This window comes from Stigmatopora nigra, chromosome 16 (assembly GCF_051989575.1).
Source record: "Stigmatopora nigra isolate UIUO_SnigA chromosome 16, RoL_Snig_1.1, whole genome shotgun sequence".
In the NCBI taxonomy this organism is placed as follows: domain Eukaryota; kingdom Metazoa; phylum Chordata; class Actinopteri; order Syngnathiformes; family Syngnathidae; genus Stigmatopora; species Stigmatopora nigra.
The window spans coordinates 9674417-9701027 of NC_135523.1; the positions used below are offsets into that span (position 1 = coordinate 9674417).

The 26611-nt window shown below is 41.6% G+C and overlaps 1 protein-coding gene across 2 annotated transcripts in view; it reads right to left on the reverse strand.

Annotated features, from left to right (window-relative positions):
- phldb2b (pleckstrin homology-like domain, family B, member 2b) overlaps window positions 1–26611 on the reverse strand; it is a 43264-nt gene that overhangs the window by 9519 nt on the left and 7134 nt on the right. Inside the window, exons 2-14 of one of the 2 annotated variants that reach the window (XM_077736171.1) lie at window positions 25564–25620; window positions 24205–24328; window positions 23281–23379; window positions 21394–21477; window positions 14060–14179; window positions 10144–10331; window positions 7308–8414; window positions 5549–5884; window positions 4495–4656; window positions 4180–4317; window positions 3178–3306; window positions 1749–1904; window positions 1553–1663 (exon numbers count right to left, since the gene is read on the reverse strand). In XM_077736171.1, coding sequence (XP_077592297.1) covers window positions 1553–1663; window positions 1749–1904; window positions 3178–3306; window positions 4180–4317; window positions 4495–4656; window positions 5549–5884; window positions 7308–8414; window positions 10144–10331; window positions 14060–14179; window positions 21394–21477; window positions 23281–23379; window positions 24205–24328; window positions 25564–25620 — 2811 coding nt within the window. The remainder of the gene's footprint in view (window positions 1–1552; window positions 1664–1748; window positions 1905–3177; window positions 3307–4179; window positions 4318–4494; window positions 4657–5548; window positions 5885–7307; window positions 8415–10143; window positions 10332–14059; window positions 14180–21393; window positions 21478–23280; window positions 23380–24204; window positions 24329–25563; window positions 25621–26611) is intronic. The other variant, XM_077736172.1, reaches the window with a different exon arrangement.

Sequence of the window (26611 nt, forward strand, 5' to 3'; positions counted from 1 at the left end):
AAAACAATTAAAATTGGATTGGAATTTAATAAGTCAGAAATGGGACATCCTTACGTCAAACCATCTCAAAATGTAATTTTATGTTGTTTTGCTAAAGGATAGTTTTGTTGTGCTACAATAATACTTATAATGTCATAGTTGAACGCAATACTCCAAGTGAAATATGACATGAAATTTACCAGTATAGTGATGAATTCCATAAACTAGTAAGATTAATGGTCATATAACTTTAAATACTGGTGTGATTAATATATCAGAAAATCAGACAACTTTGTTAGTGATGAACTGCTTTCTGTGAAAGGTATATTTTCATTCCATATAGTGCAGTCTGCAGAATTTCTACAGAACCAACATTTTAGGGGCTCCGTATGTTCCAGTGTGACATCAGGGAGCCTTGACATTGGCCATGACCGGACATTTCGTCGACGAACCCTTTGACGAGCGGTCGCTTCGACGAGCGGGCGCTTCGACGAGCGGGCGCTTCTACGAGCGGACGCTTCTACGAGCGGACGCTTCTACGAGCGGACGCTTCTACGAGCGGACGCTTCTACGAGCGGACGCTTCTACGAGCGGACGCTTCTACGAGCGGACGCTTTGTCGCCGGACGGTTCGTCGAACGGACGGTTCGTCAAACGGACGCTTTGTTGCCGGACAGTTCGTCGAACGGACACTTTGTTGCCGGGCAGTTCGTCGAACGGACATATCGTCGCCGGACAGTTCGTCGAACGGACATATCGTCGCCGGACAGTTCGTCGAACGGACATATCGTCGCCGGACAGTTCGTCGAACGGACATATCGTCGCCGGACAGTTCGTCGAACGGACATATCGTCACCGGACAGTTCGTCCAACGGACAGTTGGTCGAACGGACAGTTGGTCGACGGACAATCCGTCGCCGGACTGGCAAACAATTGTTCTTAAAATAAAAGGCAATATATAAAATTAGTTGATTAAAAAAAATATTAAAAAGAAGACAGGAAATTATCGTAATCTTTATTATAGAAAATAAGACCACAAAGACTCGCTTGACAACACAAATACATTAACATTTGCTGTTTTATTTTCTTTAATAAAGAAAAATAAAAACTCCCATCTGTGAATTTTACGTTGATTCTTTTTGGTTTTTCCAAACGTAGGAACCATTTCGTGCGTTTAGAGACTAGCACATTTTTACTACCCAAATGTTAATGTGTTTGTGTTGTCGAGCGACTTCGTCTGTTTTTTTTTTAAGAATGTGAATTTCCTTTGTCTTCTTTAATAGTGGTTAAGGTTAGGTAAACTGTCCGTCGACGAGGTGTCCGGTCGACGAACTGTCCGGCAAGGAAGCGTTCGGGTACAACAATGGCAGTTGCTGATGCATTTTGGCAGACCCCCAAAAAATTTATCAATCAGTAATCACCAATCATGCGTTAAACAGCGCATAATAATTAGAGGACAATCCTTAAAGAGACTGCATATTTGACGGCATTCATAGAATTTGGCTAGAACTGCTTTGTTTGTACCTGTGCCATATTTGTGACATAATTGAAGCAAAAAAATAATTAGATGATACCCTTTGTAGCATCTCTTCAAGGTTGCACCTCTCTTTCAAAAAGCTTGTTTTATCTCGCTCAGCCTGCTGGCTAATCTCTTCACTCTGCTTCTTGAGAGTCAATAGTCGTCCCTTGGGTGGGGATGCACATGTAATAGATTAGATTGTAATGTATATAACGAATTGGGAACATTACTATTGGTGTTAAGGGAAGAACCTTGCGGGTCACACTGCTCCGCTGGTAGTCTGCAATCTCTCGGAGAAGCTGTTTTGTTTGGATCTCTGTTTCCTCATCCTGTCTGCTCTCTCGCTCCAGCTGCTGGAACTCCAGGTCTTCGAAGCGTTTTGTTTCTGTTTCAAGTATCTCACAGTCCTGAGACACACACACACAGACAAAATGATTTATTAGCAGTAGAATGAGACTACAGTGGTACCTTGACATACATGTAATTTGAGATACGAATAAAATTTCGGGCAAATATTTATCTTTAGGTACGAGACAAATTTTGATATACGAGCATACAGCGGACTCGAGAGGCTGCTTAGAAGAACATCATGGGCACTGTCCCTCTGGTCGCAACTCCCTCGTGTAATGTCTCTCTGTTCGCAACTCCCTTGTGTAATGTCTCTCTGGTCGCAACTCCCTCGTGTAATGTCTTTCTGGTCGCAACTCCTTCATGTAATGTCTCTCTGGTCGCAACTTCCTCGTGTAATGTCTCTACGGTCGCAACTCATTCATGTATTGTCTCTCCGGTCGCAACTCCCTCGTGTAATGTCTCTACAGTCGCAACTCCCTAATGTGATGTCTCTTCGAGCACTGGGTGGAGCATTACATTTTTTCAGTGTTGTTTTTCCCGTTACTCAATGTGAATGGCGTATATATTACTTCCCGTTGGCAAGTAGTCGCGTGCTATCCTATTGTGAGGACATTTATGTTCATCATTTTCCGAATATTTTGAAGGGAATACAATTGCAAACAACCTTTGATAGGTTGCACCTGAAAGTCAGGGTTGGGGCTGGGCAAATAGAGCCAACGGAGAAGAAAGGTATCAAAATTTAAAACAAAATTAGAATTAAGTTTAGTGTAAGAATAGATTAAACTTATTTTTGAGTGTTTCTGCATCGCAATTCTCTCTCTGGTCGCAACTCCCTCGTGTAGGGTAACTATGTCACAAACACAAAAGTTAAGTCTTTGGACCTCAGTGTTTTTTCGTGATCGACAAAAAGCGTCCTTCATGAAATATTTTAATCCAGGGGCAGATAACCTTTTGGTACTGTCATTCCAAGGACCACGTCACCAACTCGACAGTTTTGGTTGTTTATCCATTTCTCCACCTTCCTTTTTTATTAACAATGTTTTTCTGTCACTGACCATTACCTTGGCTCAAAAACTTAATGTCAGGAATGTTCCTTCTTTGAATTGCATTCTCTGAATCTAATGATTTATCAGTTGATCACACAAGTTGATCACAAAATCAAATCCATAACTGACAGTTCAAATGGGAAACACATCAAATATCCACACCGCATTCATCATGTTATCAGCATGAACCCCCACCCAAGTATGTACAGTCTTCCGATGGTTCCGAAGGCTGACAGACCTGTTCGTGAATGAGCGAGCAGGAAATGTTAGTGCGTGTACTGACCCTGGCTAGCTGCTCCTGCAGGGGCTCCTTGGTGGCCTCAGGGCAGCTGTCCAGCTGAGAGCGCTGCTCATACACAATCTGAGCCAAACTCTCTACTCTGCCCTTTTCTGCCTGTAGCAACTCACACGCCTGATACATACACATGTGCATAGCAATATATGCACACACAAGGCCACACATATTTGTGCCACGCACAGAGTGGACAATGTAGAAGTAGAAACAGAGAAAAACACACACGCAACAAACACACGCAGGACAAAGAGAGAATGGCAGCGTTAGTGGGATTTGGGGAGCCATTGTTAGTTACCTTGGTGATAAGTTCAGCAGGTAGGGAGGGAATGCTAGGTGGAGGTTAAAAATCTACTTCAGGATGTAGTAAATAGGTCTCTTTTTATTGTATGAAAAGGGTGATGAAAAGGTCGGATGGGGCAATGTGTAGAGGGCAAGTAAGTGGAATGGGTTACGTAAGGGCCAACTCACACAAGTTCTAAACTTTAACAAACACAGGCGTCCAAAAACTGTAAAGGCACTCTGCTACACCTATACTCTGAAACCAAATTCAAATTTTAATTTGGGGTGACTCTCCTTTTGACCATCAAATGATTCTTTAATGGACTTCTAAGCACCACCTTGTTAGCAAAACAAGATGGAAAAACACAAGACTTGAATATACCTTCAAAATCCATAAAGTGTGTGTTGGTGTAACTTCCAATGGCTGGGTGACCGTTATAGCCTCGGTACTATTTGTAAATATATATTTGGATCGGAGGCGGCATGAGAAGGATTACCACCTACTGCTTGGTTACATGACCTCAAAACCTGAGTGTCTTTAACATTTATATTGTAGATACAGTACACTTATACATGCTATTAGTTTGCCATGTTACAATGTTTGAACAAAAACTGGGTCTTGTAGTCTGGACGTAATGGTGTTAGAGCTCTTTGTTGATTATGAATACATTTATTGCATACATTTTGCAACTGAGTATTGGATGGGAATACCTTGTCTTTTTCATGCTGTGATTTGGTCTCCATGTCAGTTATCTTGTTGTGAAGTGCATCAAGAGCATGTTTTTCCTGTTGGAGTGCAGCTAACTCAGAGGCTTGCTCTGCCTCAACAAGAGCTTGTTCTACCTCCACCTAGACAAGACATATCACTTATGAAGAACTCTGGGTGGGTTGTCCTCAATTATGATACGATAGGATGGAAGGAATTGAATTTTACATTAAGTTTTATCCAGGTGTTTATATTGTTATGCGTTAAAAAAAAAAAAATAGCTATTTTCAATTAATTCAAGATCAAACAACTATCCATACCTCTCGGGCAGATTCCTCCATCTGGTTGTCCAGCTCTTTAATTTTTTGCTCCAACCCTTCCATATTGTTTAGGACCCTAATCCTTTCGCCCTCTACTCTCCTCATTTCCTCCTCGGCGGGTAGGGCTTCCTGCCCAAAGCAGTGTACTCCATCATCGTGTGCCTAGTGGGACAATCAATGACAGAGTCACTGATAAGTTCAGGTGGAAAGCGCATAGATCACTGTGATAAGACTCAAAATGTGTAATACTGATGGTTTTAAATCACCCCTTCAAGAAAAATGACAGCTTAGCACATATGATCACACTTTGACTTTGTGTGGCATCATACAGGAGCCATATCTGACAATTCTGGAAAATGACCAGTACTGAAAAGTAAATGAGCTCTTAGCATTTCCTGTTTGCAATGTAGACATGAAAGCATGCACCACTCACTCAATGGTATCATTATACTGAAAATTTCACTGGTGATACTGCTGACATCTCAAAGTAAAACATGTGGGTCGATGCATACAAACATCAATTGCAACACTTAACCCACTCTAACCTAATAAATGAGCTGTAAATATCTTCCATCTGTCTGTGTGAAAGATGGATGTGTTGATACTTGATTAAAGGAGGTCAGGTCAGTTCGTATCTTATGTGAGCCAGTGAAAGGTCCAAAACAGATTTCCACATGAAGACTGATCACACTAAAGAAGCCGACTAAAGTTAAAGGTACCCCCCCCTTTACAATGTGATGCTGGATGCATTTTTACTGGATATATTTTTGACCTGTTAACCAAAAGGTTAGGCACACTCATGGAAGCATGAGTGTTTGCATTCTTGCTACACACATTTTAAGAACACCTTGTATTCTTTTTATTTTCTTTGGTGACTTAATTTTTTACAGGTCAACCTACTGTTTGTATGCGAGTATAATGTTTACATGAAAAATATTGACATTTTACCTATCAAACACAAATGGTGAATAGTTGATCTTTGATTTGGTGGGTGTCATGATTAATACTTAACATTTCTAAAACATGTCCAACACATTTAGTTGACCTCACTTACCCTCTGTGGATATGGCAAGGAAGATGAAGCAAAGCTATGCACACTGACAGCAGGGGATTCTGCCCTGCCGTCTCGAGTAGTACTGCTGCCCTTCTGTCGTGCCGGTATATCGGTATCGTAGTACCCATTCTCTGTGATAGGTCCATTCCCTCTTGAGGTGCTAGAGAAGACCGAGAGTGTGTCATCATCGTCATCCTCATTCAGCTGAAGCTTCTGAAGCTCCTGGTTGATCTTTTGGAGGTCTGCCACTGCAGATGCTGGATTTTTATCTGAGCCACCATCATCCTGGTCCAGCTTTGAGCAGAGGGACAGAATGGTTTCGAGACGCTGTCTTTCCTGAAGGAAGAACAAACATGTATTTTCAAAAGTACAATAGGTAAAAGTAACACGATATTTTTACTGTGACTGTGTTACAATTACTGTTTATACAATATGCACCCACACAGAATCGAAACACGTACATAGATATGATGTCAAGTGCAGTTGCATGTGGGTAACAACTGATCTACAGTACAATGTAAACTATATTCAATGACAAATTAAAAGTTTCAAAATTACCTTTGGAAGCATTGCAGAAGACAAAAAAGTCCTTAATTATTCAAAAACGCACCCTCGTCCCAAGGCCTTATAATAGTGCATTTTTTTGAAAATATTTCCCCCAAATTGACATTCCCTCCAGCGCAAGCTTTTTGTTGCTACTGTTGAGTGTGGGTTAGACACAACGACAGATTACAGGGTGTGAGTGGCGAGTATGAGTTCAGCAAAGGAGAGGGAGAATTTAAAGCACCGGCACGATCATGTAATATTAGAACGGGAAAGATGGAGAAAAAGAATGTGGGTCAGAGGTGTTAGGATCCAAGTGTGTGAATGAGAATGAGGGGTAGAAATGTTAATAAAGAGTTGGACAGCTTTAAACTAGTGCATAAGATTATAGGAAATACCACTAGGAGAACAAAATGGGACTACAGGATAGTGTTCCATTAAAAAAAGATTACATATAAATATGGCTGTACACACACACACACACCCAACCACCCACACAAACCCACCGACACGCCCGTCCATTACAAACACCCACCCACACACCCACCCACCCAAGACAAAATCCACCGACCCACCCAACCAAAATAACAAAATTCACCCGAACAACCCACCCACCACGGTATATTGCAATAAGAGACAATTTAGAATAAAATAATGAAGAGGCACTCAATCGCCTAATCCAAGTCTAGTGAATCACTAGTTACAGTTTTCACTTAACATTACAGTCCGTGTTAAAATTTTTTTTTTTTACGAAAAATGGAGAGTTGAGTTCTCAGTTTTGTGTTACACATCTGCATGTTTATCCACCTGCTGCTCTTTTGACTTTGCCCATTCATTTTCTTGGATTCCTTAAAGCCACATCTGACTGACTTTGTGCATGGCCCAAACCACACTCTACACACAGGCCACCATGTGATTGACATGAACATGTATTACACAAACACACACACACACACACACACACACACACACACACAAGTACACTCAGGCCAAGTGAAAAGTTAAAGATAGCCCTGTTAGTATGGGCTTCAAGCCAGATGTGGTCTTGAGGTTACCCTCAACCCGTGTGTGTGTTAAAATGTCTGGGAGAGTAGGGAGCGCCTGAAAAGAACCAGAGTACATAGTGTAGATTACAAACATTCATCCGCCATCAGTTTTCTATGCTCATCCCCAACTGAAAATCATGTTAGAAAGGGAAAGTGTTTTTGAAACTCACCAATCTCTCCACCTCCTGCTCACGGAGTCGCTTCTCTTTTTGATGATGATGGTAGTCACTTAGCTCCTCCTTCCCACTCAGTGAGCTTATACTCCCCCGTCTTTCCCTACAGCCACCTGGTGGGATACCTCCTGCTTTTCCAAATGATGCCCTCCTCTCACTGCGTCCAAAGCCCAGGGTATTTGTAGGTTCCTGGTCTACCCATGGTTTTGACAGCTCTTTTTCAGAGGAGCTGGTAGTAATTGCGGATATGTTGGAGCCCACTGAGCTTGTAGAAGTCAGGCTGAGTTTCTTGGCAACTCGAGGGGAAGATGACCCTCCCGTTTTGCAAGGAATTGTAACGTCAGGTGGGGATGATGTGAGAGAAGTAATGCCATTGCAGGAGGGCACCTTAAGGGCGGAAAGTGATATCGAAACGGCACCCTCTCCTTTTGTTGTGTTATGGCTATGATTCCTTCCAAGTTGGTTGGAGTTACTAGAATTGTGGTTGAGGTCTACATTAGCGTTTACGCTGTTGTTGTAGTAATTATCTTTGTTAAATTTGTAACTATCAGAGCGTTGCGAGTGAAGAGTTGACAATGTCAGAAGGCCATTGCTATTGTCTCGAGGAGACGGGGAAGGGCACAGGCGAGGAAGCGATCGACTGTGCCCACTTCCTGTCATCCCATTCAGAGACCCAGTAGAGTATTTCCTTGTTCGGCTGCTTGGTACAGGTTCTTGGTTGCCATAACTACGTCGTCCAAGACGGGGGCTTGAAGGCATACTTACAGTGCCACTGTTCAATTGAGATTGGGATAAGGAAGAAGGAGGAGAGAGGAGGGAGCTATCACCATGTGTTACAGAGGCATTTGAGCCTCTGCCGTTCCACGTTGACAATAATAAAGAAGAGTCTGTGTTATTGAGACGTCGGCTTTCATTGGTGCTATAGTTGTCCTGGTTGCGACTGATTGAAGAACGTGACTGCAGAGAGGAATGATCTGAACGCCAAGATGGAGACGCAGGGGAAACAGATTTCAATGACATAGGGGGACGCTCTCTGCTATAAAAGCGTCGTGCCTGTTCCTGATAGGCTGAGGAAATAGAGTTGATGGGTGTGGTAGGAGGAGACTAAGGAAGAAACAGAAACATGAAGGTTACAACAATTTTCCTAGTTAATGGTGGTGCAGTTTTCACGGAGATAACATTGAAAGAGACATTTTGACCAGTTTGATGTGCAAAAAAGAAAAAGGAAGCAAGAAAAGATTAGATGTACAAAATACATTTCTTTATGTAATGTACAAACTCCTGCAGAGAAAATGAAATCACATTCATGGAAACTAATAAGTAATCGACAAAAAGTAAGGGTCATAATATTCAGTTGTTAAAAAGTTATGGTACGACTCATTTTCAACACTGTGAAACCGAACATTCTGACTGACAAACTCTCCCACCTTGGTCTATCCTCTTCCACCTGCTGCTGGATAAAGAACTTCTTAACCAACCGACCACAAACTGTTAGACTTGGTCCCCACCTCTCTTCCTCCATTACACTGAACACTGGCTCCCCTCAAGGCTGTGTACTGAGTCCTCTTCTGTACTCCCTGTACACGTTCTGTAGACCAACCCACCAGTCTAACTTCATCATCAAATTTGCCGATGACACCACCGTGGTCGGACTCATCTCAGGAGCGGATGAGTCGGCCTACAGATATGAGGTCAACAAACTGTCTTCGTGGAACAATCTCACACGGAACACCACGAAAACTAAAGAAATAATCCTGGACTTTTGCAAACACAGCACAGATCTGGCCTCAAAACTCATAAATGGAGTATGTGTAGACAGGGTCGAGTCCTTTAAATTCATGGGGGCCCATGTCACGGATAAGCTCTCCTGGTCTACAAACACCACGGCAGTAGTGAAGAAGGCCCAGAAACTACTCCATTTCCTCAGGATACTCAGGAGGAACAACTTGGACACTAAGCTTCTGGTAACCTTCTATAGAGCCAATGTGGAGAGCATCCTGGCATACTGCACCACAGTGTGGTACGCTGGAAGCACGGTAGCAGACAAAAAGGCCATGCAGAGAGTGATTAACACTGCCCAGAAGATCGTCGGCTGCTCTCTGCCCACACTGGAAGACATTTTTTAGGCAAATATGATGGCCTTTCCTGCTTCAAGTACCCGATTGTGCTGTTGAGATGGTTCGCAGGGCTGAAGTTCTCATGTTTTGCAAACTCCTGCCGGCGCTGCCAGAGTTGGCGTTTGGGGGATTAAAAAAACACTAAGGTGACGAGTTATTTAATAACTATTTTGCCTCCTTGTGTCATCTATTTTTCCTAATAGCTAAATGCTGCCTGTTGATCACCATAACATGCACCAACAGACTCAGTCCTGTGCACATTACCTCCACCTTAATTTCATGCTTTTGTATCAACCCTGTCACACAGAGAGCTTTGTACTGAGTATCCTGTCAGATTAATTTGTCTAGGTCTACCACAGAAAAGTATTACTCTCTCCAGGCAAAGTTTGTCAATACTGGCTTAGAGAGAAGTTCTCCAGCCATCTAGCAAAAGCTAATTTGATTCAATGATGATCAATGTTCCAAAAGGAACCTCTGCAAAGAGATAAACGAGCAAGATGCTGTTGCTTGACATGACCCAGGACACATGAGAAAATTGTCTAATAAATCAAATGTGAAAACTATAACAAACACAAAAAAAACATGCTACATTTTTTATAATTTCAGGATAGCTGCGAATACTCAATTCCGAGACAAACAATCATATCCTGAGACAAGGAAGTAGTAAGATCATGCAAGAAGAATAAAACAACATTCAACTTTGAATAACGGCTGACCTGTGTCACACTGAAGTACGATGGACTGGTAGAATTCCCATTGGCCCTCAGGCTGTTTTCCAAAGCTTTTTTCTTGCGCTGTAGGGTGTCCATTAAATCCCGGAGCTCAGAGGCTGAACGCATGCCCCGTGGGCTGCTGCTTCCCCCGACCACAGCATGGCCATAATCGCTGCTAAACTTCAGGTAGTCTGTAGGTGAGAGACAAAATATACGTATTGGACGAAAAGCCCGAAACACATCACCACTGTCAGATATTAAAAATAATAATAATAATTAAAAAAAAATAAAAAACAGAAACACAGAAACAACTGATATGGAACAATAATGTTAAGTATTCAGACACCACCTTGGTTTACAAGGTCTTCCAATACAAAGCTCCTCCACTGCAAGATTTTGTAATAAATAAATAAATAAATGCATTTAAAAAAGATTCCATCACATCAACAAGGGAGCACCTTTTCTGTCCATTACTGCACATACTTGGAACTCAATACCAATTAACATAAATGAACTCCCGTCTCTGAACCTCTTCACCAATCATCTTAAAAGCCTGGCTGTTAGACAAACAAAATTGCTATCACAATCAGTCTAAAACTGTGATAGGTGTGTCCAGTATGTGTCATCATTTATATTCAACCTACACAAGGGACTAAAGATGGAAATTAGCCCTTGGCTACAATCTAACATATTTCCATGTATGTGGTCATTAATTTGAATCCAAATATGTTCACTAATATGTGCTGTCCCTTATTAAATAGGCCCGGTGGAGAGACTGGTTAGCGCGTCAGCCTCAAAGCTCTAGGTTCTTGAGTTGAAATCCAGATTGGTCCAACTGTGTGGAGTTTGCATATTCTCATGGTACTGCGTGGGTTTCCTCCGGGTACTCCGGTTTCCTCCCACATTCCAAAAACGTGCATGCTAAGTTGATTGGACACTCTAAATTGACCCTAGGAGTGGGTGTGAATGTGCATGGTTGTCCGTGTCCTTGTGTCCTGTGATCGATGGGAAAACCTTTAACACCCCCCGCGACCCTGATGAGGATAAAGCGGTTCAGAAAATGAAATGGGAATCAAACTAGCTGCTTCACCACTTATGACGTCTATCGCCTTCAATAGCAGTAAAAAGATAGGGGATGTATCAAAATTTTACGCATAACTGTACCTTCAACGAGAGGTATAAATGTATCATTTTAGACAATCTTCTAAAAAGTGGTGTTAAGATGATACAAAGTTAGGCAAGACTGTGCGTGCGTGTTGCAATACTACATGCATGCAAGCCACCTCTAACATAATAATTAGACCCGAAACAAGTTGACGATAAAACCTTAGTATATAGGTTTTTGGAATCAAAGAGACTAATATATTTTTGGAACAAGTTCACCAGCCCCACCTTCAGAAAACCTTTTATTTTTATTTGTTCCAGTAGTGGGTGGAGTTAGTGTCATTCTTTTCCAATGATAAACTTAGCCTTGCCATCTTACTGCTGAACGTGAAATGAAGTAGTACATTAGGTATGACCAAGTAAAACATTATATTGCTGAAATTTGCATGTCTTTTATTAGTCGATTTCTATTTTATCTCAAATGAAAAGTTGGAGTAAATCTGCACATCTTTATTTAGCTTTGGCTTAATGTGGTGTTCTGTCTCAGACCACCCAATGATTAAGAACCAAACATAAAACATGACCTGAAATGAAACCACAACACTGAGAACATTTGAGCGAAAACAAGCATACATGTATGTACCATGTTTAGTGTAAATATGGACAGAGTAAATAAATATTTTGTCAGAATGGGAATCTGAATAAAAATCTGCATCAGAATGTCTTTTGTCAAATTATACTGTTGCAGTATTTGAATTTCTTCAAGGCTGTGAGAAAATGTCAAACCTTATGTGGTTGAGAGGAATGTTGCGGAAAATGAAAGGCATCAAAAGCTCTCCCAAAGATATGCGCACACACACAAACACACACACATAGCATCAAGTATTGCGTGTCCATAAATGGACAGATTTATACTGCAGGTCTGGTGTGCATCAACTCTCCTCTTCTCCCTCCCCCTATTGTGTGAGCAATAGCTTTTTAGCTGTGAGTCTTGGCAAGCAACAATGTGGAGGTGAAGATTTTTGACCTTCAAAAGGTCTCAAAGAATACGTTTCAGAAAACTTCCCATAGTATAGTCCTCACGATTAGTTGGAAAATTAACAAGTTAAATTATATTAAACTATAATAACTTCTAGGTCAATCAAAGGTAAATGCAGATTATGTTCATAAAACTAAATCTTAGAGGAGCCTATGTACTGCTTAAAGTATTGTGTAAAGTGCTATTCCTGTATTTGACTCGCACACACACAAGACGCATCATATTTAAAGGCGCAACCACTAGATGGTTCTGTGCTAAAGGGAATGTCAACAAAACAGTCAGATAGTTCAGCCAAATTTCATTAATAGATTCCAAATCAGCTTTGTGACAACCCCATTCACTACCAACATGAATATAGTTTACAGTCTAGCTTTGAACGCTCTGTTGACGCCAACATCTAGCGGCAGTTCATGTGTAAATCCAGCCGGAATGAAGGCGAGCACCAAATATGTGTGGTCGGCGTCATACTGGGTGTATTGACAAAAGAACTATATATCCCAGCAGTCACTGTGCAGTACTTTTTCCACGGGGAAAATAGTAGATTCAGGGGCAGCTTGCCGTAGTTGTGAGAGATGTAGAGGATCGTGATAACAATTTTAATATTGGTCCATATAAACCGCACTGGGTTATAAGGCGCCCTGTCTATTTTGGCAAAAATTTAAGACTTTTAAGTGCGCCTTATAGTCATGAAAATACGGTCCGTATTTTTTTAATTTTCATGTTTGTCCAATTTGGTTTTCATGCATGATAAAATGGACAACCCGACCAAAACCAGACATGTATTTAGCGGAAAACTGTAACGATGACCTCAACTGTTCAGCCTTTTCAATTCAAGCCAATGCAACGGAAAATAAAAGATATTCCCACATGCACACACATACACAACACATTCAGTTTAAGCTGTCGTTTGAAAGCAGAAACACCAGTGAGCGCTTTAACTCAAGAAGAGGATAAGCCTTAAAATCATTCGGGCCAAAGCGGTGCAGGCACACTGGACCCGTCCGACCGCAGCCGCTGCGCGAATTTGGGATAGAGCAAATTGGTACTGAGTTTGGAGGGAGGACGGCAGAGATAAGTCTCACCGCCCAAGAGCAAAAAATTGAAGGATAGTTGCGGCGAGCATCTGAAGTACCCAAGATTAAAAGGATCACCGAACAAGCAGCTGTCACAGCTCGTTTATGTTAAGAGAGGCTATTGAAACCACACATGGCCATATACTGATGAGAGCCTGATGATTGTTAAGAGTCAGATATGAGTGTTGTAAAAAGTGTGTATTGAGCTGGACACCTCGAGATGTTGTGCGACAAACGTGACATTGATCAGGCAGGCCCAAAGGAAAACAACAGACTTGATCTGGCAGGCCCAATGGAAAACAACAGACTTGATCAATTCTGACTGACAGGTGATTGACTGGTAGATCGCGATATATATAGAATCAGTGTGACAATACGCAACAGAGAAAATGTGCATCCGCTTTTAACAATTGTATTTGACTAGTTGATGTTTATTGTATCATTGTATTGTGTGTATTCCTGTCATTTTTTACTAGGAAGTCACTCCGAAAGCTCATGTCAAACAACTGTGTGGCTAATAAGGTCATGTAAGAGCTACTTTATGTGGAGGAAGACATGTTAAATAGAGAACTCTAAAATTGATGCAAGGGTGTTGACTAGAAGACTAAGAAAAAGTTTAAGAATAAGCATTTAAAAAGGCGAAACTAAGAATTAAGTGATCCTGATTATGAATGTGAGTGCATAAAACAAACTGAAAGTGTACCTGTGTTGTATGCTAGGGCAGACACAGGGCTCTTTTGAGGAAGCATGCTCTTCATTCTGCTTGCCTCTTCTGGGTGATTGAACCGGAAGAAGTAGGATTTGCCAAGACACAGCGAATAACCTGAGAAAATAACATACAGTAAAATTGGATATAGTGGCAAAGACATTGCAAATGAAGGCATATGGCATTAGCAGAGTAATATTTATTCACATGTTATAATGGATTTGCACTAGGAGTAAATCCAGACCACATTTTATGCTCTGGCCAACAATTAGACTAAGGGGGTCAAAAATTACACAAGATGCAACAGTTATGAGTCATGACCTATGTAATGCATACAAGGGGGCCACAGCTGTCCAAATACTATAAAAAGAGAAAAAAAGAAAAGCCAGAAGGAAAAGCTGCCCACAGAGAGTTTATCAAGAGGACAATGACACAACAACGAGAATTCTCAACTAAAGCAGGGGTCACCAACGCTGGTCAAATAAACAGGATCGTTTTCAGGCGTATTTTTCGCAAAAAATTGACTGAATTCAGAGTACGGCTTATATGCGCATAATTTTTAATCTAATTGAGTAAAAGTTTCAAATTAAAAGATTTTCAGAGGGTAGTGATTTTTGCTACTGCAACCAAGATGCGCCGCTCAAGTGGATAGCCGGTAGCAGAATCTCCATCCGCTCTTGCTCATTTTGTGTTTTTGCTGCCTTTCTTTCTTAATGATTTGATTTAATGATTATTAATGATCCCATACACTTTTCTTTGTGCCTGTTGCTTTGTTGTTCTTCGGCCTTTGCGACTGTATTGTCTAACTTGTAACTATGTGTAACTATGCCTTTCCTGTATCTGCATTCTCACCCTCTTCCTACTGTGACAATGAAATTTCCCAAATACAGGGTGAATAAAGTTATAAAGTTATCCAATAAAACATCAATGTGTGTGAGCACAAGATTTTTTTAAACGTAATATTCAGAAATGTAAGTAATATTTGGAGATTTAAGTAATATTTGGAGATTTAAGTAATATTTGGAGATTTAAGTAATATTTGGAGATTTAAGTAATATTTGGAGAAAAATCTTAAAATTATGCAATTACATGTTTTTGCATCACTCGAACCATTAATTGTTCAGACAGCAGACATTAAGTTTTGGTGACATTAGGTCAGTGTGAAAATTTTGATTTTGAATAATATCGGAGGTTTGTGTGGTTCCTGGTGATAAAACCTTGATGAGATTGACTATTGTTGATAAAGGCGACAGTTTAAAATTCAAAGATTTTTGCATGGTAGTACCCCTTGAGATTTTTTCACAGCAAAAAGTGTGCCAGTTAAAAAAAGTTTGGATAACACTAAACTACAGAAATGGAAACCGTCTCTTTTGTTGGGTTGTAAAAAATATATATATATATTGTTAAACGAATACTATTTCACAGGTCTCAAGAGGAAGATTACAACCGCGGTTCAGAACCTGTTTTTGGAAATACTTTTTTCCTCTTTCAAATTGACCCTAGAACTCTATGGCCAGGGCATTTATTTAGCAAAAAATGCAGCCATAAAATAACTGTAATTGTATATCTGTCCGCTTTCTTAATATCGCCATAAAATATAGCCGTCGTAGATTGCAACCACCGGTAACTATAAATGTATTCATTCAAAACAAAGATGCTCAAACATACAAACACACACAACTGGGTTCCCATCTGTAATATAAATTGGCCTTACAACCACATTAAGGTTGGGGTACAGCACTGGGGCAGCATCATAAAACAACAAACTGGTCTTTCTCAAGGGAGTTGAAGTTGATTGGGTCAGTTTGTCAGTCAGCCAATCACACACACACACAGGCACACACGCACACACACGCACGCACACACACACGCACACACACGCGCACACACGCACACACACACACGCGCACACACGCACACACACACACACGCGCACACACACACACGCACACACGCACACACGCACACACGCACACACGCACACACGCACACACGCACACACGCACACACGCACACACGCACACACGCACACACGCACACACGCACACACGCACACACGCACACACGCACACTCCGAATTCTTATCCAGAAACGATCAGTCCATCGGCCAACACAATCAGACAGGTGGCCAAAAGAAAAACACATCAGGCAATAATCTAATAGCCGACAAGATAACCTCGACAAAAGATAACAAAGCAAGTTTTGCAAGAGGATAAAAAATTGGGGACCAGGACTGATACATGAAAGGTGGATGGTGGATGAGGGCAGGGGGAAGGGGGAGTACTACAGAACATATAATGACAATCAGGACAATGAAACAGGGTTTGTTTTCAGGCATTGGGTAACCAAAGAACGCAGACTTCACAGCCTGGGGCAATTGTGTCTCTGTGACATACACTTGCATGAGAGAGAACATCCAGGTATCCATTAACACAAACCTCCCCAGGTGAATTCAAGGTAACTGCCCTGCATGGAAAAATGGAGGGATGAGGCACTTGGATTGATTGCGTTAACATTTCAAATAAGACCTGCGAAAAGTAAATAAGGAACACTGAGCGATCATTACAACACATTTGTTTTCCGTGACCGTCGTAGAAAGAGAACTACAAAAAGGAGATTTAATGGAGGTAATTTGCAGTGTCTGGACTTAATTCTCCAAACCACCATTTAAAAAAGAAAGGAAAAAGAAAATCAATGTCTTCAGCTGTTAAGCGAACCAATGTTCGCCTGGCTGTGCAAAAGTCAGTTTAAAACAAAGAGGACGGACAACAGATGTCCGTAATGTTCATTATTGATCAAGTGTTATTGTGTGAGACAGAAATATAGTATTCTCATATTATAGCTAGACAAAGAAACTGTGGTTAAGGTGTAAGGTGTGCTATTTTTGACTACACTTTAATAAAGGTGGCGAAAATAACAAATGAGGGTCAAGAGAATAGCAACCGAGAAAAATAAGTTAATGTTTTGGATAAACTTTCCCATGTTTTGAAAGATAAAAACCATGGGAAAGAAAAGCATTTGACTAAAGCTCGTAACTCTTAAGCTAATAAACCCCATTATACTAACCTTTAGAGTCCCATTCAGTGACGACAAGAGAAAATTTCCTTAATTTGGCATTTTCACGGCAAACCAGGCAAGTCAAGATATTTGTTCCAAGAAAATCAAAACAAGATTTGAAAGTCAGTTCACGCTCTACTTTTACTAGCTTTTCTCCTCCATGTAGCGAAGAATTCTTCGACTCCGAGGGATGAAGAAAGTTCAGTGATTTACATCCAGCTGTGGACCGCACCAACTACGTGAACAAAGGGGTTGCGGAACCCGAATTTGATTGAGAAACGCCTATGTTAAAATATCCGAATTATCAGTCACTAGTTAGAAAATAATAATAAAAAATTATAACGCCAAAAATGCGTTGTTTTCTATACAAGGCTCACAGAAACGAGTAATATATAACCGCATCTACTTGTTAGTTGGTACTTTCGATGGTTGCTATGAGGCGCTTCAAGCCACACCCCCTGCAGGGTTTTTTGTGTCTTTCTTCTTTGATGTAGTGCAGTGCTTTAATTTACTTTCTATTTACTATAGGGGGCCCATTTGGGAAAAACAACTGTATACACACAAGATGATTTGGGAAATAGAAAAGCATACGTCGCAAATTCATTCAATTCAGTCAATCCATACCATTAGGGGATTTCAGATGTGTCTATCATTTTAATATAAAGGCCCCACATCACGTGGAATTGTACTTTACTAAATTCGATTTATAGGATTTTATGGATGTATGGCGTCTTTAATCACTTTAAGTATTAGTTTCATTACTGTAGCAGTCAGCCTTTTTGTTTTTTTTTCCAAGAAATTGAATTGTTTTATCAAACATTTTAATTTTTCATCTTCATAATTGTTGTGTAGAAAATTGGAACAACCTGAACACTTCTTATGCGTTTATACATTATGATTGGACACATACAAGGGGTTAGCACCAGGTGAGTAGTTTATTCTGTTGTTTTAATCCGAATATTATCCTGAAGACTGCATTGACCAAATGATAAATGAAGAGTGGCCAACGAGTTGGGTTATTTTTGGGGGGGCTAAATTGCTGTGAAATACACCTCCGGAATAGCTGCTCTTGTGAATGGCATAGAAACCGAAACAACAAGGCTTCAGCCAACATTGTTACCTCAGCCATTATCGCCAAAACTGGAACATTAAAAAAAATTAATAATTTCAGCTGTCAAACTATTAGATTTTCAGTTGCCAAGTTTTCTTGTAAAGATATTTACCATACAGTGGATGTTATGTGAATACTAGAGCCTAAGATGCAACCATGCAGGGGCGCTCCTTTTTGTGAGACACAGGGCCTGTGTTATGGTGATTCAGCCTCCGGTTTGAACACAATACAATATTATGTTTTCGGGACACACTCTCAATTTTGTATTCCATGATTAAAACCAGCAGCCAGGTGGATGAGTGGTTAGTATGTCGGCTTCACAGTTGTTGGGTCCTGTGTTCACAACCAGATCGGTCCACCTGTGTGGAGTTTGCATGTTCTCCACAGGCCCGCGTGGGTTTCTTCCAGGTACTCTGGTTTCCCTCCCACATTCTAAAAACATGCATGGTAGGCTGATTGGACACTATAAATTCCCCCAGGTGTGATTCTTGTCTTCATCCCTGTGATCGGCTGCCCAACCTTTCAGGGTGTCTGTCCCCTCCCTGCCTTATACCCAAAAGTCAGCTGGGATAGGTTCCAGCACCCCTACTTTGACCTTGTAAGGAAAAAGCGGTTTAGAAAAGGAATGAATGAAGGATAAAACCAATAAGAACTCATTGCCATACTCCTTTTCCATTGAGGCATACGCCGTCTGCTGGCTCACTCACTATGGTGACCTCATGATTATTTTTAAAGAAAGCTGACGGTTACATAAAAGATTTTATTTCTCCAAAATTTTATAATTACGGATGTGTAAATGAGTCTTAATTGTAATTTTTTAATCCTTTTTGACAAGATTCTATCATTTACTAATGGTGTAAAAATATGTGATATGGTGCTTTTAATATGAATTTATATCAACTTTTGATTCACTGCAAGGTGTATTCAGAACAAATCTAGTGTATATAAACGCGATTTAAAACCTTTTTTGCCGCAACGTAGTACCAAAACTATCTCATCTTCTTCCACTTATCTGAGGTCGGGTCGTGGGGACAGCAGCTTCAGCAGAGAAGCCCAGACTTCACTCTCTCCATCCACTTCATCTGCTCTAACGGGAGGATCCCAAGTCGTTCCCGGGCCAGCCGAGAGACACTGTCTACCCAGCACGTCCCGGGCTGGCTTCATGGCCTCCTCCCGGTGGGACGTACACGGAACACCTCACCAGGGACAGTTCCATGGGGCACTCTAATCAGATGCCCGAGCCAACTCATCTGGCCGAGCCAACTCATCTGGCTCCTCTACACCCACCCCCTTCCGTATGGCCGAGCTTCTCACCTTATCTCTAAGGAAGAGTCCGGACACTCTGTGGAGGAAACTAATTTCAGCCACTTGTATCCGAGATCTTGTTCTTTTGGTTATGACTCACATCTCGTGGCATTAGATGAGGCTAGAAACGTAGACCGGCCGGTAAATAGAGAGCTGCCGGTAAATAGAGAGCTTTGCCTTTTAGCTTAGCCCCTTTTTCCCCACAACCAACCAATGCCGAGTCCACATCACTGCAGGTGCTGCACCGATCTGCCTGTTGTGCTTTCCTGACTCATGAACAAGACCCCAGGATAGTACTTAAATTGCTCCACCTGAGGAAGAACCTCATCCCTGACCTGGACAGGGCATTCCACATTTTTTTCCAACTGAGGACCATGGTCTCAGATTTGAAGGACCTGATTTTCATTCCAACCGCTTCACACTTTGTTGCGAGTCGTTCCTGTGAGAGTTGGAGATCACGGCCTGATGAAGCCAACAGAACCACATCATCTGGAAAAAAAGCAGTACTGATGCCACCAAATCGGACCCCCTCTATTCCATGGCTGCATCTAGATATTCTGTCTGTAAATGTTATGAACAGGATGGGTGACATAAGGCAGCCCTAGCGATGTCAAAACCCCCACTAGAAACAAATCTGACTTTCTTCCGCCTAAACACAAACTTTCTGTGTTTGCACTAATTCAAGAAAATCATACAAAGCCATTCACTGCTTAGGGTTAAATTTTAGCACCATCATCCAGGAAGATTTTTTGACAAAACACACTCTTTTTGTTCTTAGCCTTCTTCAAAATGCCCCCTGCCTTATGTGGACATTGCAAAACAATGTCAATATTTGTCTCAGGCCAGACAACTGGAAACAGTTGTTAATATTTAAACCCAAAAGAAATAGTAACAAGTTAACACAATTCAACAAAACTGCTTACTGACAATAAGCCTGGCAGTTACTTGAAAAGTACAACTAAACTACAATATGTATAGAAGTTAAAAGAAAAGTGAAAGCGAAAGTTTCAGATCTCTTATTTGAAACACACTGCATGCTCTGCAGATGCGGTAATATGTTAGTCACTGAAGCTGTTGTCGTTCCAAACCGTTATGCTTTAAACAAAACCACAGATATGTAATGCTAAATACTGTAGCTATGCGATATAAAGGGATATCGTTAGTTAACCACACAGTCACTTACTTGCATATGGTGGACATAGACAGTTTACAAATATTCATACATATTTAAATGACGCACACATGGATACATATGAAGGATATCCATATAGATAAACCCCTTTCCCCTTAATAAAAAAAACATACAATAAATGGACAACACATGCAAATTTTTATCTGTGCAAATTTGTATCCCAGCTCTAGCTATTAATATCATTCAATGGTGGCGAAAATAGCAAGATCTCCAAATATGCACACAGGCCAGTGAATGGTAACATCTGTTTTGAGGTTTAGGGTTTGACTTAATACTTGGGCCTCCAAGAATGCATGTTCCCACATGATTGAATGGGGAGCAGGCGGTTTACACTCTGAATGCATTGCCAACCAATCACAGGGCACAAGGAGACAGACAACTCTACAAACTTAATCACATTTATGGAGAATTTTGAGTGTTAAATCAGGGTACCATACATGTTTTGGGGATTTAGGAAAAAACAACAATAATGTACTAGAAGAACATGCTAACTCTGAACTGTTGAACACTTGATCTCACAACAGTGAGGCGGACGTGTTAACCACTCCTCATTATTTATCGCTAAAAACTTAATAGCTTCAAATGGAATTTGCGTTAATGCTCTCATTATATATAGGTTTTACCGAATCTCTTAGGGGAGAAAATGTTATGATTGATCGATCTTACCCTGTGTGAGTGGTGTGGGTACTGTAACCTGCGCTCCATCTAGACTGCAGAGGTGACCACAAGGGTCCAGGGTTACAACACCACCTGAAGAGTCAAGTCAATAAGCAAATGTATTAGTACAGTATATTGGCCATTATGTTTTTGAATGTTTACGCATTTTGTAACAATGTGTACTGAAAATAGAGGAAGGCACATTATAACGCTTTGTTGGCGTTTTCGGTGGATATGTGCCTGATTTTCTTTGCCTGTGCTGTCCAGGTGATTATGTGCGTTTTCCCTCGGGGGTCTCCTTCCTTTATGTGGCCAGGTGTGTGTGATTGGTAATCGGTTCTTGTGTGTATATTTAAACCCCTGTTTCTGACAGGTCTGGTGGGGGAGTATTAGTACCTAGTGTTTCATTTGGTCTCATTCACGTAAGTCCTATTTTTACCTATTCTTCGGTTCCTCCCAGTTTATTTGCATTCAATGTCCTAAGTTGTGCACCATCCCTTCCCTCGTCTTTTTCTGCCTCCTTCTCGTCTCCTCGGTTCTTTATTGCTACGCACCCGAGGCGAACCATGAAAAAATACTCCCACCAAACCATGAACCCATGCAGTAAGCAGAGGTCGATTTTCTCCTTTTTGATTTTTCACGGGCTGGGCCTTGGTGTCGGTTCTACGTGGACCTCTTCTCCCCGGAAAATGAGTCGGCGAACTTCTACTGAGGTCCATGTTTAGCGATCTACCCTGGTCCTCCGTGTGGAGGTCTGTGGGGAGGCCAGGGTAGACATTGCGTCCAGCCGATCGGCCCTCGCCATGATGCCGAGGAGGACCGCCGGACTACGTCACCCGCTCAATGGTGGCGGCATGCGCCATGGCGGGGGAAAGAGAGCAGACTGGATTCAAGTGACGTTTTTTGATTGTCGGGTGCCAGGAGTTGCCGTTAAGTGGCGAATCCTGGTGACCGCCTTCAAGGGACGATGATTCCCAACGGCTGTTTTTAAATACAGGATTTGGTTGACTGCTTTGAAGGCGAGTTTTGGACGACCGCCTTCAAAGGGCGGACAGCTACGGCAGCCTCTCGCAAGAACCCATTCCAGCTGACCGCTAACTAGTGCACCTCTCGACCAGCCGCTGACTAGTGGCCCTCCTGACTAGCCGCTCACTTGTGGCCATCATGACTAGCCGCTCATTAGTGCCCTTTTCGACCAGCATTTCACTAGTTCTCATTTCGGTTAGCCGCCCATGTGTCCCTGTCCTGGCGGCCCGTTCTCGTGTCCCTGTTCCCGTCTTCCCGTTGCAGTGATCCCGTTCCGGCTAGCCGCCCATGTACATCCGTTCTGGTTAGCTGCCCTTGTGCTTCCTTTCCGGCGCCCCGCTCTTGTGTGCCCAACCCGGTGCTCCGCTGTTGGGCGTACGCCCCTCCCCGTTTTCCCTGTTGTGTCCTTCCGGGCTCCCCTTCCCTTATGTGGCCAGGTGTGTGTTTAGTAATTGACCCTTATGTCTATTTAAATCACTGTGTCAGACATGTCTAGTGTGGGAGTATTACCTATTGTTTTGTTTAGTCTCATTCACGTAAGTCATGTTTTTGTCAGTCATGCTTTTTGTCAGTGTGCGCTCCTCCCAGTTTAGTTGCCATTTTGTCCTTGTGTTATTTGCTATGTTAGTTGTCAATAAAGGTCCTAAGTTGTGCACCAGCACTTCCCTTCCCTTTTTCTAGCCTGCTTCTCGCACACATTGGTGTTATTGGTTACAGAGACAGCTTAGATTTGATTTGACTAAATATTTCTTTAAAATGCTATTAACTCATTAGTTCAATCTTGTCAATTTTCTTGCTTTAATTTTTTAATGAAATATTTTAAAAACATACAAAAATCAGACGTCACTAAGAGAATATACACTATACAACCTTCATTGAAGATGAGGCAGTGTTCTGCTTCAATTCCAGGACCCTGGATGTTGATATCTTGTGGCGTTGGGGCATCTTCCCGCCCTATGCGGGTTACACCTTTGGGATACAGAATTCATCAGATTTGGGGCCTGCTGTGTGATTTCAACATTACCTATTGTTGCAGGGCTGGTTTTTGATATGGGCAATGTGGGCGCACGGCAACAGGCGCAATCTATTTGGATATACATGACACCATCCCACCGCCAAATTTTTGTACATTGGTAGTGGGGTGTGTGTGGGGTGCTGGGTTATCTGATCAGTGTGCAAAATTAGCCAGGATTGCCTCGGCTCTGTTGTTTGTACATTCCTGGACATTATCAAGAATATATCAGAAAATGTATACAATATTTATTAAAGATACATACTGTGCTTTCAAAACAATGTTATAGTCATAGAGTTTTTAATAGAAATTTGGTCATAGTCATTTTCAAGTTTCTTCCTTTAATTGTGAGTAGCATGTTTTTAGAGGAGTGAGGAGAATGGTATTGAAGTATTTTAAAAGTCAGAACTCTATCTTTTAAACCAAGAGCATTTGTATTTTTAACTGTTTAAAATTTAAACAGTTTATAAATACAAATGCTCTTGGTGATTCAAAAAAAATGCAGAAACAAACTGCAGAAGGCGCTGAGTGACCAAAACAAAAAGTATTGTACTTGGACATTATCCATTACCGTACAGGGTAATTGTAGGATGCTATGACTCATTGCTGCCATGAGTTTTTTCGCAAGAACTTTTGACCCAAAGACCAATGCACAATTTTTCCGCACCACATCACATGCAGCATCTGTGAAGCTTAGTTATAAGCACCAAGCTGGATCAAAGAGAAGAATCAAACCACATGGAGTAAGTGACTCTACCGCAAAAGTGTTCCTTGTCCCTTACCTTCTTTTAGTGGCAGCAAGGTAATGGCAACACTTAGTCTCCCACTGCCTAAACTAACCAGATGAGGTGTGGCTGTTTGGACCTTAAGGCCCTTCCCTGTGTCAACCAGATCAAGTGGGGCAGGCTGAAAACAATCACATTTGTATAACCTTGTTAATAGACATTCACCATTTCATTTCCAACCACATAAAATGTGAATCACAGCGGACAGTTCAAATTTAGCATAATTTACCACCCTTTATTTATTTATTTGTTTGTGATACTTTCTGTCTATTTGTTTGTTTGGGGAGGACATAGTGGACCACGACAGTCTTTCAGATTGGCTACATTGTGTCTTGTAGACTGTACAACAGGGGAGGCAAACACGTAGTTCTTTGCTTCTAATCATAAATTGCATTTTTACTTGTTGTGTTTTTACAACTTTCCTTGTTCTGTTAGCCTGGCTTCTTTCACATGGGACTAGCTGTTACAATACGCAGCAGAAGGAGCAACACCTCGGTGCCGCCGGAGTTTCGGAGCTGGACAAAAGTGCCGGGAGAAGAGGCAACGCTTCTGATCAACCATTCCATCGTGGGATAGGATGGAAGATCTGTCGGCGCTTACCAGCAACAGAGTCGAGGAGTTCTGCCCTGCTGCTGTTTTCTTCAGCTTCAGACTACTGAGGAACTGTGCGAATAAGCTTGGAAGAGCGACTGCATATTCTCTACCTCGGTCACAGTCTGCAGATGTTCCCCATCTCGTGGAAGACTTTCTGTGTGTGGCTCCAGTTTTTGTCTAACTTTACGTCTTTTCGAGACTGTATCCGTTTTAGCTAACGCAATTAAAATGGTGCTGTTTAAGCGGCTGCCGGTGGCCGCGGTAGCTCCATCCACTCTTGCTCGTTTTGTGTTTTTGCCGTCATTATGTCTTAATGATTTGATGATTCAATTTACTTGGATTTGCTTTGTACTTTGTGCTTTTGCTTTGCTGTTCTGTCTAATATCCCTCTTGCTACTGCCACAATGTAATTTCACAAATACGGGATGAATAAAGTTATCCAATGCAATCCAATATACTGTGGCTCTTTGCTTCGTTTCATGTTTCTCTTATTTTTATTTTGCCTTAAAATGCACTCAAATTCATCAGGGTTCATTAAAAAACAAATAATACATTATATATAAAATCTACATCTATTGCTGAATGAGTGAGAGCTGAAGGAAACCCACACATGCCCTGGGAGAACCCGATTTAAACCCAGGGCCCTAGAGGCCGTGAGGCCAACGCACTAACCACTTGCACCACCAGGCCACCACGGGAAAAAGTAATGGCGTTAATAACTCTGAACTTAAAGTGCATGCATCTTCTAGGAATGTGCGTTACCTTGTGTTCAAATGGAGGCATCTGATCTGACTCTGGTTGTGACATCATGTCGGAGTCCTGAAACAGAAATTAAGAAAAGGCCAATCGAGGTGAGACTACACAATTTCTTCAGAAAGATGCAACATGGGGGCAGTGTATTAAAGCAGCATATTATAACACACTACAAAGGAACCACCTAGTTGCACACATGATATCAACTCCAAAATCGCAAAATTCTGTCTGTCTTACTGTTCATCTTTCCTGTTTGTCTGCCATAATGGATATTATGACTTGTAGAGTCGTCAAGATTACTGGAAGGGTGCATGTTGGCCAGAGGAAGAACATTCACACATTCATTTTCTGAACCGCTTTATCCTCACAAAGGTTGCGGGGGTTGCTGGAAATTATCTCAGATGACTTTCGGGGACGAAGCGGGGGAGACCCTGAATCGGTGGCCCTATTCACCCTCACACACTCATACCGGAGGGCGATTTAGATTGTCCAACCAGCCTACCAAGCATGTCTTTGGAATGTGGGTGGAAACCCACGCAGGACCGGGGTGAACCTGCAAACTCCATACAGGTAGAATGACCCAGATTTATAAATATGTATATATTGCCTTATTTTGGTGGGGAACATGGGATCGATTTCACCTCAGTGGCAGTGTGACTGTGAGTGTGAATGGTTGTATGTCTGTGTTTGCCTTGCGGCTGATTGGCAACTGCTTTAAGGAGCAGGTCACTTTTTGCATAAAAATGAATACATCTATAAATGTATGTACCGTATTTTCTCGCATATAGACCAAATTTGTCACAAAAAACGATGACTAAATTAAGGGTAGGGCTTATCGGCGCACAAATTAGACTTGACATGCACGAAACTGCAGGTGACAGACGATACGTCTTTACGCAAATTAATGCGGCCGATAAGATCATTTATATAAATAAAGAGAAAGGAATAATAGATAAAACACAAATGAAAATTTAATTTGACATCTATGAATGAAATTCAAAAAAAAAAAAAAACGTATCTTGCCCAAAACGTAAAAAAAAAAAAACCTCACTTACTT